Source organism: Cryptotermes secundus, unplaced genomic scaffold (assembly GCF_002891405.2).
Source record: "Cryptotermes secundus unplaced genomic scaffold, Csec_1.0 scaffold99, whole genome shotgun sequence".
NCBI classification, from domain to species: Eukaryota; Metazoa; Arthropoda; class Insecta; order Blattodea; family Kalotermitidae; genus Cryptotermes; species Cryptotermes secundus.
The window spans coordinates 3,564,383-3,581,414 of NW_019725842.1; the positions used below are offsets into that span (position 1 = coordinate 3,564,383).

The 17,032-nt window shown below is 41.2% G+C and overlaps 2 protein-coding genes across 3 annotated transcripts in view; one reads left to right on the top strand and one right to left on the bottom strand.

The window, feature by feature from the left end:
- LOC111863636 overlaps positions 1–17,032 on the top strand; it is a 525,149-nt gene that overhangs the window by 62,739 nt on the left and 445,378 nt on the right. The gene's annotated exons all lie outside the window — the stretch shown is intronic.
- The window catches only part of LOC111863632 (cilia- and flagella-associated protein 53), a 43,306-nt gene that overhangs the window by 15,157 nt on the left and 11,117 nt on the right, over positions 1–17,032 (bottom strand). The window contains exons 3-5 of one of the 2 annotated variants that reach the window (XM_023850126.2): positions 14,293–14,525; positions 11,121–11,297; positions 9,139–9,301 (exon numbers count right to left, since the gene is read on the bottom strand). In XM_023850126.2, the coding sequence (XP_023705894.1) occupies positions 9,139–9,301; positions 11,121–11,297; positions 14,293–14,525 (573 nt within the window). The remainder of the gene's footprint in view (positions 1–9,138; positions 9,302–11,120; positions 11,298–14,292; positions 14,526–17,032) is intronic. The other variant, XM_033751138.1, reaches the window with a different exon arrangement.

Genomic DNA, 17,032 nt, shown 5'->3' on the forward strand with positions numbered 1-17,032 from the left:
AGTACACTATAAGTTGTTAAGCGAAGTTAATTTCCAACAGATCCATCTTCTGGGATATAACGCCGCGTAGTCCAGTGAAAGCCAACTGATAAATCTGTGGAACATATCGCTTCCATCTTCAGGGTCGACATGTAAGCTAAGCAAGAAACCAGCATGAAGGAGGCAGCAAGCAGAGTGATTCGCGTGCAGAAACCATACGATTTTATAGGCTAGCAGTCAACTTATAATCCAGGCATTCCATTCCAATTAGCTTTCAATTTGTTTAAAGGCCTATATAATCGTGTGATTTTCCGCACACTGCTCGCTATGCCTGTTGTCTGCTTCGTGCCAGTCTCTGGCTTGGTTCATTTTTTAACCCTTGAGATGAAAGCGATATATTCCTGCGAAACGTGAGTTGACTTTCACCAGACTACACGGCATTATATCCAAGAAGATGGAATCCTTCTTCGCTATCGCTGTGAGAACCTCAGATCCAGCTAATTTAATTTTAGTTCGTATCGGTTTAATGTAACCTCCCAGTAAATCGGAGTTAAACATTCTTATTTTCTTAGTGTTGTAATTTCATGGGTTTGTGCCAGGATATCTGCGTCATGTTCCTGGCAAAACGTCATCGTCACACAAGGCAACAACTTCGGCATAGACTCATATGTTTGTACCAGGATATCTGCATTATGTTCCTAGTAACACGTCATCGTCTTGCAACCAAAACCGTCGGCACTGGTGCCAGTCCAGGCATCCATGATGAGTTTGAGTTGTATAAAAACTCTGGTGCCACCATCAGATTTTGAATTCTACACGCTAAACGTTCCTTGAGGGCGAAAAGTTGGCGTTGCTGAAGGTGTCTCTGGTCTGACAGCCTCATCCCCCTTTCATATGCATTTCTCGTTGTGTATACCCTTACATGTTGTTGCTCTAAACGTATTTAATTCATTGCGATCACCGTCAGGTGGAGAATATTACCCCAAATATTAACCACATCACACCATACAGTAAGGTGAATATGAATGGATGGGATTAGCTATTACTCGCTCGAAAAATAGGTTTGCCTATTTCGAATCTGTCCTGTAAACTTTTACACCACTAGAATGATGAGATACTGCATGCGGTAGCGTAGTTTGTTGAAGCACTATGCTACAAGCTGGAAGGTCGCGGGTTCGAGTCCCGATGAGTTGGATTCTGTTTCAATTTACCTGATCCTTCCAGCCGCACTATGGCCCTGGAGTCGACTCAGCCTCTAACAGAAATGAGCACCAGGAATTTTCCTGGGGAGTGAAGGGTCGCCGGCGCGTAAGGCTGAGAACCTTACCGCCATCTGTGAACCGATTGTCTAGAGAACAATGTGGGAGCCTCGGCGTCTCACAAACCTATGGGCCTCCAAGACCTGTTACAGGGATAGCTTTTTTACCGTTTACCCGGAAGATTTGTCAAGTCCCGATAATGGAGACTGTAACCGACATACTCTTACTAATATTATAAGGAAATGGCTTAACGCGAAAGCAAAAATGAAGAGCATCGAACTTTCTTTTGTGTAAGACATCTGAAAAGGAGCCTTCATGTAACATCCCGACCGTGTGCGTGTTATGTCCGGAATAATTCAGTACACTGCTGGGTGAAGTGATAAAGAAACAAACGTGGCAACTTGTGCTGCTTATGAACAGCGACATGTAAATATGTTTAATCTGGCAAAGCGTTGGAAAGACCTGACTTTGTGGCGATACGATCGGATGTTTGAAGAACGCAACGAAGAAAACAAGTACAGTCCATGACAGCTGAAGCTCATAAAGTGCGTACTTCTCAAGATGATCAATACAATTTGAAATTAAAACACTTATTGCTTCGAGGGCGTTCAAAACTTTGTCTTATTCGCGTCACAAAATTTGAAAACGTAATTTACACGCCTGATTCGGCCTGCAAAATCTACTTTCAGCCAACTAACTTAACACCAAAGAGAATTTATGTTGTACTGGCCGTGGAGGTGACTATACGTAGGAAGAAGAACTGCGTTACAGTTGATAGTTCTAAATCTCATTCAGCGTGTACTGCGCATTACCGGGTTTAACGTGAGCTTTGACTTGTTGCTTGGGCCATAAATACATAAGTACGTAATTCTGACATCATCCTTGGAATTAATGATGTGACAGCAGCAACTGTGACATCCAACTCAGTTTCGTCAGATTGTTTACAGTGGAAAAAGCACTGTTTTTGGTGTTTTCTTTTGTGTGTATGTGCACGCGCGTGTGTTTGTGTGGAGTATGAAATGACATACATTATGTTCTGTTCCGTTTGGCGCTGATAACTGCTGAGTCACTATATAAAGTGGGTTTAGTCCGACATATAAGACATATAAGAGATCGACCACAAAAAAATTCCTAAATTGGAAATGAAATTCCTTTCAGATAAGATAACCTCCATAACTCTGTCCCCAGGGCCTCGTTTCTGAACATCCAAGATTCGCGGTGTGAAAGTGGGGTTGGTTTTCTTGTACAAGAGACGTAGAACCTGCGTACTACACCTTACAGCTCTGCAGCTAAATATTGACACGTTTATGTGTGCTACTGTAGAAGGGGTATGGATTGGGTATTAGATTTTTTGACACAACTGGGAACTACAAGTACTTAGCAAGCTATCGCTAGTCTACATACTTTAAAAGAACTGCTGTAAACACTGTCTTCTGCAGCCGTTTCCTGGTAACTGATGTTAACAGTGGGGATTCTACGGCTTCGCGCCCTCAGATCCTTCATTTCCAGCGAATATCCCTCAAACGAATACTCTCAATACCAATTCAATGTCAACTGAACTATAGCGCCATCTCTTCTCTGCCTCCCTTCTATAACTCAACCGAACTGCAAACCCTCATCTAACTGGCTCCCAGGCTGGCGGCTATTTCACACGAACCTCCTAATCTTCTCTCTCAATTCCCTGAGCCGGCCTGGAGTCCTCTTTATATAGCCCCGGGTCGGGCCGAACAGAGAACACCGCCCCAACAGTTTTTCTATTGTTATGGGCGGCTGCCTAGCGATAGCCCGGATATTGTTCACGTGTTTACCGGCCGTTACCAAGCAACGAATGTTCCTTCTCTACTACATGCTACAATATATTAATTTAAATATAGAAACATACCACATACATACTTTGTTATATAGATTTTATATGTTGATGGAATATTGTTATACCGAAAAGTTTACAAGTTGAAGATTGCCAGAATCAGGTCAGTTAGTGGGAACTTGACGGAGAGCAGCACTAAGGCCCTTTTCGTTGGGCGTCATTCCTTCTTACCGCCCTTCTCCGGCAGTCCTCTGAAGAGCCCTTTGGTTGCTGGTTGCATCTGCTCCTCTANAGTTGGAGGCGATACGTTCCTCCGAAACGTCGGTTAACATAATATCTGCACGATGCTCTAACCGTCTAGTGCTTTAAGGCCCTTTTCGTTGGGCGTCATTCCTTCTTACCGCCCTTCTCCGGCAGTCCTCTGAAGAGCCCTTTGGTTGCTGGTTGCATCTGCTCCTCTAGCTGTTCCCTCTCACCTGTGGTTACTTCGAGTTGGCAGGTTGCTGCTGCGTCCTTCCTATCCAGTTCTGTTTCCCTTTTTGTTGTTCTGGTGGATAATAGTTTGCGGGGTATGGGTTATCGGAGTGCTGGGCGCCAGTAAGCTTACTGTAACGGCTTACATTTCGGGGAAAAGGGGGGGTGAACTGGAAACTACAGGTGCTAGGTACCGCGTTCTCACTGGAGCGATGAGATTCGGTCTCAGGGTGAATACGGGCCTCGCGTCAGCGGGAAAGAGATGAGAGTTTTAGGTAGGCACTAACACACCCTGTTTAATTAGCCGTTCTTGCTATACACGTACATGTAACAGCACTTGTTGCACTTCCTTAAAACACCTGGAAATCTCTCCAACGTTGGCGACCGGATCGCTGGCTAGTTAGTTAGCGGCTGTTTCTTTTAGCACAACCCCTAGAATTGCACTTTCACTTATACTTTTAGCACAAAGAAAATTTCACGTTAAATTTAGAAGAGTTATCCAGAGATTGTTCCTGCAAACACTTAAACATAATTTCGGCTGTACACTTGGAGGGTTGTTCAGAGACTCCTCTCGCAGACTGACCCTGCTTCGAAGCAAGAAATCTTCGCGGCTTCAGCTCCGCCTCCAAGTTACTACCCTAATTTCTGCTGATTGGAACAATTCGAATTTAGGGAGTTAACCATAATTCTCACTGCTCCAATCACATAACTTTAATTTGGGACTTTGGACCTTAAAGTCCTAACGTCGTTTTAGACAGCTGCCTGAAAAATTATACCAGTAGCGTAGGTTGCTGGCCTTCCCACTTTTGACTTATGGGGTTCAAAACTTGTCAAGCGTAACTTTACCAAAGGATCCCGCCGGTCAACTTTCTAACTGAATTTCCAGGAAAACTCTGCGGGGTGCTTCCTGTCTGGTCTTTGTAGCAGTGAAGCAGGCCCTATTCTTGAAACCAAGAATCGGGTTAAATTGAGTGTTCCTTGCTGCATCTTGTGTATAATTACTCTAAAAAGAAATATTGATTATAAATAAAGATGGTGGTGTCAGTGGTACGGCTACAATGCCACATCCAAGAAGACGGCTTTCTTCATAGTCACCGCCATGAAAACCTCAAATCTTGCACATTCAGAAAAAAAATCTTTTAGGATTCATTCCAAAATTTCTGTTGCAGAAAGTTAAATAACAAATTTGCCTCAGTGCCTAAAAATAACAGCAAAGAGGCCTAAGGACTAGAACTCCGGCTTATATTAGGATTTGGCACTCTATAAAAGTGAGTCTTCATGTCGCGCTTCGATCTCAGGTACTCATTTCACAGAGATAGTGTGCACCCTAGAAACCGTCTGGTCACATTGAAAAAATTGAACTACCTGATTAACTTTCTGAATGGTGTCACTGATATCTGCTCCTAGTAAAATATTCGGTATGTACTGTGGGATTAGTTCTCGATCTCTTTGAACAACGAAATATAAAAATTACAGTTTTTTAAGCAGCGATCCTGTAAGAATTTAAGCATCCTCTTGGTCTAGACAAGTCGTGTTTTATTTTCGTGGTAAATGACTGGCTGTTTCGCAACACACTGCATTCTCTGCGGTTACAACATGTAGTACATGATTGTTTTACCCAGAAGTTCCCTGGAGTATTGGTGTATAATAAAACGAGTGCACATGGAAGTTTACAAAACTATGCTGCGGTTAGTTAAGAAGCCCCTTGATAGTATGCATACTTACGAAAACATGTTAATTCAAAATTCCATTCTGACTCACAACGTTTATAAAGTTTCATTACATTAATAAGCAGAAATTTATTTCTTCTAAGTTAATGAACTATTTCAATGACAGTTCACTTTGAAATGTGATTCTTGAGGTTAGTGACTCTACAAGCAAGACAAAATCATATACGAGTAGGCATAGTTGGCAGCATTATATGCTGTAGCTTAAGTAGGAATAGACTCAACTACATCACAATATTGTTCAGTATCGGTTTCCTTAAACAAAATAATGAACTTTTTGTTCTAAAGGGCAGATAATATTTTCATTGCCTGAATGACTACAAATATTGCAAGTAGTGTGTCTGGAAAGTCACTTCTACGTGTATGTTGGAGGCTGCATTTTCTTGTCCAATCTGCATAATAAAGAAACACTCCACTGAAATAAAGTTTAACAAAAGAATTTGACAGTAAATTTCCAGGTATATTCCTTTGGCCTCAGGAGAAATAGCTAGCCGATAACTGAATTTAGACCACCCCTGGTTCTACTCTTATCACAGCTGAAATGCTACGATGTTAGTTGTAGCAACCTGACAAGAGCAACTGTCCAAGACACATTTGACATCTCTCCGCAAGAAAAAGTCTTGAACCGTTAAATTTGTTGATACCGGAGTTCAAGTGACCGAACCTGGGTAGTGGACGGAAGCTGCGGTTCCATAATTTGGCCTGCGATTTCACCAAATTTGGCGTTCCACATATCTTCCGTAGTTGCGTCAGACGTATTGTATACCGCGAAATGACCGACTCAGATAAGGGGTAATAACAGCTGATGGTAACAGTAACTCCAGAGCCGACCTAAAACCAGTTTTCAGCTAGATATTTGTTGTATCGCAAAAATATATAAGTGGAAGTTTGATGACATAAGCAGTGTAACTTAAGACTCGTTTAAATTAATTGTTTCTTTAATATCTTCAATTGTTAAGAAAATACAGTCTCATAATATTCCAGACTTACTTTCTGGACACTGCTTATGTAAGATTCTGTAAAGTTAAGTGATTTATTCTGCTAATCCACCTAACTGATGCATACACGTATGTTAATGAGAAACTCAAAATAATATTGATGTGCTGCCTGAAAGCCGGACTATATGACGTTCATCATTAGCCAACGGATAGCAATTCCTAGGCAAAGATGCCTAGGAAATCGTTGCCCTTGATATGAAAGTCTAATAGTGGGGTTTCCACCGTTACAAACGAAATGTTTGAAGCAGACACGTATTCCCGCGTTCGTTGCGTAGCAATGGGCGAAATTAACCTTTCGACAAAGTATTCCCTATTCAGTCCGAGGGCAAGTTATAAGAGTCCAAGTCGGCCATAGACCAGGAGATTTTGTATTCGACTTTAAGTTCTCATCCGACAAGGGACCAAGGACTAGTTGAGCTCCGAGCAGAGCAGAAGATACTTCACCAGATCAGCGGTGCAAGTAATTGAAACAGCGAAGACTAAACGTCTGACGACGTTATAAGTTGAGAATAATTGTACTTGTGAATGTAAAAGTGACTGTCCAATAAAGGTATTCGCCAGATCTGAGAACCCGCTCAAATTTCTTGTCGTGTTACCTAGCGGACACGCTACAATATGTTTGAATAAAACATTACAAAGTTTTTGATCCAGTTTCAAACAATGTACTTCTGTATATATACAAAAATGAATGTCAAATTGTTTTCCCGTGAATTTTATTTTAATATTTTTGTCATTTATATCCTTCAGTCTCCGCAAGGGGGTTTAACAGAAAGAAAGAGAACGTCGCTTTGTTTGATATATTTAGGACGTATTATCAGATACACATGAAGACAGGTCTTCCTGAGTCCTTGAAGTAACTTACTCTATAAAGAAGCTATACACCAATGTGTACGTCATGTGAATATTTCAGAGCATTGTGTACTCATATGGAATTCACGAAAAGTTTAAGAGTAGGACGATAATATATATGACCTATATATCTACATGGATATGTTGACGCAGTGCAGACATCGCGTGCGTGGGGCGAACAAGGACACTATGATCGCACGCAGCACACATCTGATTCGCTTAGATCACAGAAGTTTAGAATCTAATAAATTTTCGTTTCAAAACTTTCTTTGTTACTGATCTATGTATTTAGTCCCCTATAGGGAGTATTCGCAACCGTTCCAATTAAACTGTTGTCTGCCTCGAAGCACGAAAAATTCGAGAAGCTCTGAAACAATTCTTATGGAATTGGATATAGGAAAGTTACTAACATGCGTCCATGACTTCCAATTTTGAATAAACTCGGTCAGACATAAAGCTAACGTGACATGGAGAACTATTTTCATTGTTGCCCTCATCGCCAGCATAATTTTATTAAATATTTATCGGGGTGAGAAAATTTAGAACTTTGTAGAGCAAAATGAAACACACATTTCATGTCAGGTGCACATTTTCTTATATTTTACATTGTTCGGGATAATTAAACCAGCACTTTTACGCTGCGCGTAATTTTTCTTACTTGCATTTTTAACAATCAGCGAAGAGTTTCGGAACACGCTTCCGACAATAATTCAACTTTTTTTATTGCTAGTGGGGTGGGACTAAGTCCCTTGTACTGCGGCCACTTCTGGTCTATTGTACCAGCCCCAGATGATAGGTGAGGGTGATTGTGGAGCAATTGGTGGAATGAAGATTGGCAGGGGAAACCGAAGTACTCGGAGAACACCTGCCCCAGCGCCACTTTATCCACCACAAATCCCACTTCACCAGACCCCGGGATCGAACCCGGGCCGCCGCGGTGGGAAGCCAGCGACTAACCGCTTGAGCTATGACGCGGCCCGCGTAATTCAACTTAGTTTCATCCCACATGAAATTATATATTTTCATGTATATACATGTTTATTTATTTTTTTAATTCGCATAGTGGGGGGTGGAGTCCAGCTGGGTCCACTCAGCACGTCGGCCACTCATTGGCCCATTGTACCTGCAGCGGATGATTATGATGATGGAAAATCTGATGGAATGAAGATCGGTAAGGGAAACCGAAGTACTCGGAGAAAACCTGCCCCAGCCCCACTTTGTCCACCACAAATCCCACTTGACCATACCCGGGGTCGAACCCGGGCCACCGCGGTTGGAAGCTAGCGACTAATCGCTTGAGCTGTGGCGCGGCTTACATGTTTACTTAATTACGATGTAGTGTTACAGAAGAGCATAAAACCTTTCCTAATTTGATCTGAAGAATTACTTGAAAATTTCATGCTTTTCGCAATAAATGTTTTATTACGGACAGTGGCACGTCACAGTTTACTGTACCGAACTGTACAGTAGTGTAAGGCACCGTTTACGTTCCAAATCTTTCTCCTGATTCAGTGGCGGCAGTGATTTTGAATGTCAGTGATTGGTTCGTTTGGCTTGAATACACAGTGGTTTTCAATAGGATAAGGGATTTTTATCTGTCACATCCAGATGGACTTTGGGTCGTGGCCAGCCTGCTGTTCAATGAGTATGGGTAGCTGTATTTCGGAAATTGGCCCTCAGAACCTATTGGCCAGGAGACTGAATAAAGGCGCATTTTGTTAAGAAAAACCCTGGCAGTTCCCTTTCATATTCTTCTTCTATTCTCTGCATTCACAATCTGTGCGTACGAGAAGGCATCTTTACAGCAGCTAATGAATTCAGATGATGATACGAGATAATTATACATAAAGTATGCATAATCTTGTTTAAACTGGAAACCTTGTAATGTCTGGTAACGAGAAAACACGAACCCCACTTCAAAATTCAAAGTCAGTTTTTTCTTTCAGTATGTAGCTCACTGATATACACGTATATTATATATATATATAATATATAATATATATATACAACTGTTTATGCCTATTAGAACAGTAGGGTTTTCTTACCTTGGCCTCATATTCCTTCTGGGTCATTTCTGCCCACATCCTCTCAACCTCTCCTTCCTGCTCCTTAATATACTCTTGCTCCTTCATCTGGTATTCCTGTCCTCTCTTTGCCTCCTTTGTGAACCGCTGAGACTTCAGGGACCGCAGGTCCTCACATCTTTCACTGTTAATCCAGTAGAAGGCCAAGTCTATTAATGCAGGGTATTGTGGCCCCTACACAACTAATACTACTGTGCTTTTAATAAATCACCATATTATGGGCCATGAAAACTTAGGCACTCCCCGGAAGATCACGATGCATTATCACCAGAGACTCTAACTTGAAAAGTAAACGGGTGGAAAGAGGAATTAAAATGGAAATAAAATAGACTGGCAATTTGTTAAATTCTTCTTTGGCCGAAATTTCTATTTATTTTGGATAAAATCTATTATCGAAAATTATGTTTCACCTTAGACAACACACGTCATAATTTACTTTTCCTTTTTTTCCTTTATTTTAATTTTTTTGTTTAACGACACCCTCAGCATTGAGTTTATACAGCAGCGATGCTTCCCCTTGCATTTAGATAAATATTTTCAAGTGTCTCAATGATTAAGATGGGGTTCGGATTGGTAATTGCATTTACTGATCACTTACTGGTCGTAACTACAATTAATTACAACACTGTTACTGACTTTCACACAACAAAGCACTCCACGCTACTCTCTTCAGTCTGTCTCCACTAGTCTTCACAAACTTATAACACAGGAACTATAGAAGTTTCCCCAAATCACACACTCCCAATACCAACGCACTATAGCACACATAAAGTCCTCAGATCACACGTTAAATCGTCACAGGCTGACTTCTTGTACTCGTCTGTACTCCTCGAGCTTACTGCTTGCTTACTTATTCTCGTGCTTCTGCCACTACTACTACTACTACTACTACTACTACTGCTGCTGCTGCTGCTGCTGCTGCTGCTACTACTACTACTACTACTACTACTTGTAACTTCCCTGAACGAATTCTGTCACTTACTTATATAGCCGCGGAACGGACAAGCACCTACAGCAAACACATATCACGTGATCGCTATCCAACCAGTCTATTGGCGCGTCTGTCTGATCTACAGAAAAAAACAGCTTCCTCTATTGTTGCGTGTTGGACCGTTTTTACAGAGCTGTTGCCTGGCAACGCGTTGATCAAATCCTTTACAATACGCATCAGGTAGGTGATGATGCAAACTGACACTGTTCACCCTACTAGTAAGTATCTCCCGAATTTATATTCCTTGAAATTCCGAAGGTACGGATTCTGCTTGTATGAGTGTGAAACTTGGTTACTAACTGGAGGAGAACATAAATTGAGAGTGTCTGAGTGTAGGATTCGGAGGAGAATAATTGGAACTGAGAGAGAAGAGGTAACACGAAGGTGGAAAAATATGCACAATGATGCACTTCATAACTTATACAGTTTCACAGAAAAATATTCTTGTGATTAAAACAAAGCAAAACATATGGCACTCACTGCAGAAATGAGAAATACATGCAGAACTTAATCAGTGTGGTGTAAGGATATTGAGAGATTTATCTGGCCTACAATAGGCATCAATGTTAAGGTCCTCTGAACACAGTAAAAATCTTCCAGAATCGTTAACAGTCTTGGAATTTCATGACTAGCTGCGTGACAGCTTCTCAAGGACTCAATTCAATTGAGTTTTTTATATATTTTTTTTCTCATTGGGTGAGACTGAGGTACTGCGGCAACTATTTGGCCTAGTGTACGAACGCCAGATGATAGATGATAATAATGATTGTGGAGCAATCGGTAGAATGAAGATTGGCAGGGGACACCGAAGTACTCGAGAAAACCTGCCCCAATGCCACTTTGTCTACATATACTGACCCGAGCTCGAACTGTGGCCGCCGCAGTGGGAAGCTGGCTACTAACACGACTTTTCATCTAGTTACTTTCTAATTTCAGTTTTCTAGTGACTTACAAATATTGCTGAATCCGTTTCTCTTGTACAAGTTTTTGTCGTTCTGCCTCCCTTTTGTTACGAATTTCTTCAACTTTAAGCCTCATTTCTTCCAGTCTCTTCTCGTTTACTCTCTGTTCCTTCTCTACGTACTCCTTTGTCCAAGCTTGTTCTTCTCCTAGAAGCATACATCGCAATCTGCAAGTGGCGAAAGAAAATTAATTTAACGCTACACACAAATTGTCTTTAAAAGTTTAAGCATGAAAAATAATATAAATTCGAGCTTTACAATTAATTATGAGGTTGAAGAATGCCGCCCTCTGGGATGTGGCACCATGAATATCTTGTATGAACTGATGTTTCGGAGGAACGTATCGCTTCCATCTTCAGGGTTGAAAAATCCGCGAGCGAGAAACCAGCGTGAGCAGGTGGCTGCAAGCTGAGCCGGGTATATATATAGCTGAATACTGTTTTAATTTATATAGTTATGCAATAACACAAAGAAGAAGTAGAATTCCTGATATTTCTACACAGGCCTACCTAATGAGGTTTAGAAGTGTCATTTAAACCAAGGAGTTGAAAGGAGATGCACCCTACACGTTCTTTCTTTCGTTATTACAGAAACTTAACCTATAAAAGTAACATTTTAACAGCCATACAAATTCCCTGTACCTTCTTTGGTAAAAGCTAAAAAGGTACAGTTGTCCATGTGCTTAACTAACTAATCACTACGCCATGAAGGCGTATGGGGAAGTTGATATATAGATCCACATTTTCTTTACTTGGACATTAGTTGGAGCTGAGTGGTCAGCCTAACGCACCGGCCGCTTTACCCCCCCCCCCTCGGAGGATAAAGCCCTCGTTACCCATTGTATAAGTGTTTTGGGGGTCCCCAGAGCCGGTCTGGACGACGTGGAGAAGAGAAAATTCTTGATGTTATATTTTAGCGTCCTGTTGCACTGATTTATGTCCATGATTTATTCTGACCGTCTTACAGTGCACACATTTATTCACCTTACTCTTCTCTCTTGCACTACATGTTTCGGTACTAAAGTGCCATCTTCAGGTGCTTTTCGATGTACGTCGAACTACTGCATTTGCATGCCCTGTTGTTTTTATACTAAAATAAGTAAAATATATATTCGTCATATATATTGCTAAATTTTAAATATTAAAAATGTTAAAACTGTTCAGGATTTGTCATCCTTATGTCGTATTTCAGTACGCGAGTCACACCTATCTTCTTCTGTCGGAGTATTCTTCCTACTTTCATGTGTATTGTGCTTTGTGTTGTGTCTTACTCCTGTGACTGCGTGTGTTATACCTGCGTGTGGCTTCGACTTTGGCTTCGTTAGAGCGATACCACAAAAATAGAGATGAATTTCTCAATCATATCTTACGAGTAACAGTTGATGGAACCTGGATTTAATTTGTGGATTTTGAAGCCAAATAGCAGTCATCAGTCAAACACTGGATGCATACACATTCAGCAGACAAGCTGAAAACTTAAACAAACGTCGTCTGTCTGCGAGAGAGTTGATGGCAACTGCTTTCTGGGACAGGAAAGAAATGCTGATGGTGGAATTTATGCAAGAAAGGACTCTAATAACATCAGAACTGTATTGCGAAGTACGAAAAAATATTGTATGGGGTCATTCTGAACAAAAATCATGGCATGCTGACATATGGTATAGTGACCCTTTATGACAATGCGCGTCCGCATTCAGCTGCTCGCACTCGAGCACTGCTGAAGCATTTTAACTGGGAGTTGTTTGACCACCCTCCTTAGAATTCTGATATCGCTCTGAGCGACTCTCACCTGTTTATCTACCTGAAGAACCGGTTGGGATTACGACGCTTCAACAGTAATGAGCTGTTGATGGAAGGTGTCGAAAAGTGACCGAGCTCACAAGCGGCAGACTTCTTTGACACAGGCTTAAAAAAACCTGTTCAGTGATACAAGTACCTCAGTTCCGGCGGTGACTATCTTGAGAAGGAGCTTAAATATGAACGTATTTTTTATATACTAATAAAATTTCTCTCATCGCTTCTTTTATTGACAGCTCACTGGAAATTACTTTCCGAACAGCCCCCATATGTAGTCATGTGTATATATACATACAATAATTGACATGTCTTTCCCAGCCTACTCTAACTAAGACTTATATCCTTATTTATCTCACAGATATTTTAAACACAGGGTCTTTTAATTCGATGATCCTGAACACTTTATGTCTCGTGTTCCATCCGTCATTTTCTCAAACTCTCTTTTTCCAAGAAGTGAATTTTTATAGTTGTATACTTTTTAGTTATGTTGGCAACCCCTGAGGATGGGATGGTGGGAACCATGTCATTTGCTAGCTTAACTGAGTCGTCGTGGAATTGAGCTATCGGCCTTCGGGTTCTAACATCATGGTGCAACTACGAATACAGCGAGGGCATCCGAGGGTATCATTGGGGAAATATTCCGGAGCGCTTTAGTGCTCTATGTGGCGAGCTTCCGTGGCCCGCATGTTCACCTGATCTCTCTGCCTGTGATTATTTCCTTTGGGAATACCGCAAAGCGAGAGTGTACACTACGAGATCGGTAACCTCACGATCGCAATTCTGAAGAAAATCTCAGCGATATCAAGACACATGGCGAGGCGAGCACTGGGAAAACTGCGGAACAAGGTTGGAAGAGTGTGTATGAAATGATAGCCACATTTTAGCGATATGCTCTTCAAAACGAAATAAACAGAGATGCAATAAAATATATGTGGAATAAAATGACATTCATTGTTCATTAATTTTGTAACAACAGATTAGAAATTAAATTAAAATGTCATTGTTTTATATGCTTTTGAAAATCTTCAGTTTCTTTACTGAGCCCACTTAACCGACGATCAGGTAGCACGAGTAGGACACGTCTGATTGTTGGAATTCCTAGCCCTTCGAAACACAGTTTAACATTAACAATCTCAGCATTTGCACACAGACTATATCTTATATGTGATTCTCAGAATAAACAAATATTATTTCCCAATTTCTATAATTTAGATTTCGTATTCTTGCTGTTGGACAGGAACTAACTTTTCAAACATTCGGAAGGGATTAGTGCTTCAAATTGAGAATGGAAGAATATTTGTTCATTGTCAAGCCAAATGAAACGAAGGAACAAATGACTTCGACACAGAACTTTTTGACAACTTACTTTTCTCTGCGCAACTCCAGGTCCCGCCCTGCAGCCTCGAGTCCGGCTGTCACCCCTTGCCGCAGTTTGTTCATCTGCCCCTTTCGTTTCGTCACTTGGTCAAACTCGTGTCTAATGATGAGCCCACGATTTTCTTTAATATTTTCTGACTTTTCTCTAGTGCTTTCTTCCTTCATACGTCGTTCTGCAAACATTTTCCTGGGCTTCAAGCCATCTCCTGGACACTTAGATATCTGAAATATTAAAAGGATAAAAAAAAGGTCGTATTTGCAGTCCTAAAGAATGACATCATATTAGGGGGTTATCAGCGTTTCGGATAGAAATATTCTTTCCATTTTCAGAAGATATTTATTTATGGTTCATTTGACAGTTCTGTAAGTAGCGTCGAGTAACGTGACGATTGGAGAATGATTAAATTGAAAGAACGTGGAAGAAAGCAGTCGTGGCCTGTTTGAAGGTGGTTCTACAATCCCGGCATTCACTTGGAGAAAATGAAGAAAGCCACGAAGGACCTGAGACATTAATAATGGGAGCCTCTGCCGGAATTCTAACCGGCCTGCTCCCCAGTACAAAGCAGAAAATCCGTACCAAGAGCTATCTTGTTCGGTTTCAAGGTGGAAGTGAAAAGGGAAGCTGTGTACTTCATCGAAGCATTGATACGAGTATCCATTGACCAGACTACACGGTGTAGAACAAAATAATCTACAAAATCGTAATGTGAATCTTCAACGAAGTTACAACCACATACAAAGAGGAAATGATGACGCCTGCTTTCCTGTATGTGCTTCCAACTTATAGGGCATTACAAGACCGGCTATTCGTGCCGTCTCGAGGTTCTCTTTATTATTTATCGTTCCAGTAATTACTTCAAGAAACCCTGCAAACATCGCTGTGCGTCTGCAAATTTCCATAATCAAAACATACGTATGAACAAATCCAGTAGGACACCATTTCTCAAACTTTTCCACGTTGCTTTACATTAGTCACATATCGTTTGTATTTTCGGTTCTTTTTTGTCTGTACATTCATAAACTATGTAGCCGGGATAGCGCAGTCCGTATAGCGACTGGCTACGGGCTGGACGACCGGCTGGTCGGAGTTCGAGACCCGGTAAGGTCAAGAATTTTCTCCACGTCGTCCAGACCGGCACTGGGGCCTACCCAGCCGCCTATCCAATGGATAGCGAGGGCTCTTTCCCCCGGGGTTAAAGCGGCAAGGGTGTGAAGCTGACCATTCACCTCCACCTAGCGGCGTGATTAACAACACGTGGAAGTATACCTTTCGTTTCTGATAGTCTTTATGGCTTGGTTTCACATTGTGCGGAGACAACTTTACTTTTTTACTCGTATTTAACCCTTATAATTATAAGCATATCCTAGACGTCTTACGTAGGTTGAAAAGTTCTTGTAAAGAATACAATGAAGCTGGTGATCGTAATGGAATCACCGAGTTTACGGTGATAAGCATTCGAATGGTATGTCATTTTATCGTGACCGTGATATTAGCTACTTCTAAACTCTTCCCACCGTAAGAGAACAGCTTCTTTATTTGAACTCTTGAACCTTAATCGGGTTGTAGTTTTGAACTAAAATCCATTTTTGCGTGTCGGCATCTAACACTTCGTACCATGCATGAAAGACAATGGAATCAATATTTTAACCAATGTAAAGAACACGCAAACATTTCGGCCTATTTATAGCAGAATGATGGTGGTCACGAAATTTGCTGACGTCACGAATATCAATTTTAGTACAGTTGAAGAGAACTGGAGTAGATAGAATGCTTGGTGATCCAAATTCACCTGCAGGAGTGTCTGAGGTCAACCCAGCGATGACGGAGTCTAGACTTGATGGGAGTCTCAGTTAAAATGAATACCATGAGTTAAAAAATAATGGTTACAATCTTGATGACTTCGATCCTTAACACATTTTTCCCATTTAGTAAGGGAAGGTAGGATTACGGTATCATTATGACTATGTGCCTCCACCCTACTCCCGCCCCCCTTGTACTGTTCATTGTAATAGACTAAGTGATTCCCGTGGGTCTGACTATCAACGCCTTTTAAACTAGATGCCAATTCTCCTTTGTTTTTTTAACTTTCTATTAAGGATAATGCCAAATTGTCTGTCGTCCTGTCTGTACAAGTAAGAAGCCACACAAATACAGAATATCACCATCATCATCAGTAATCTGTCAAGACCACAGGTCCACAGTCTCTTTCAAAACAATTCCTCCACGTAATGCGATCTAGAGCTTTCTCCTTCAAATGACAGTATTCTCTTCTGTCCCCAAGGTCATCCAGCATCTTCTTACGTCTTCTTCCTCGTCTTCTTGTCACTTCTATCCGCCCGTCTATCTTTCCTTCGATAGCTTCTTTTAGAAGGCAGTTTCTGCGTAAAACATGACCAATCCAATTAGCCTTCCGTTTTCTTATTTCATGTAGGATATTCCTCTGCTCACTGACTCTAATTAACACTTCTTCATTTCTCACATAATCGGTCCAACTGATCTTCTCCATTCTTCTCCAACACCACATTTCGAAACTTTCCAGATGTTTCTGATCTACTGCCCTAAGTGTCCATGTTTCAGCCCCATACAGAGCTATGCTCCAAATGTAGCATTTCACTAGTTTCTTCCTCAAATTTAAGTCCAATTTGCTGGTAAAAAGATTCTTCTTCTTGCTAAATGCAGCTTTTGCCATGGCAATCCTGGATTTAATTTCACAAGTACACCTTCCATC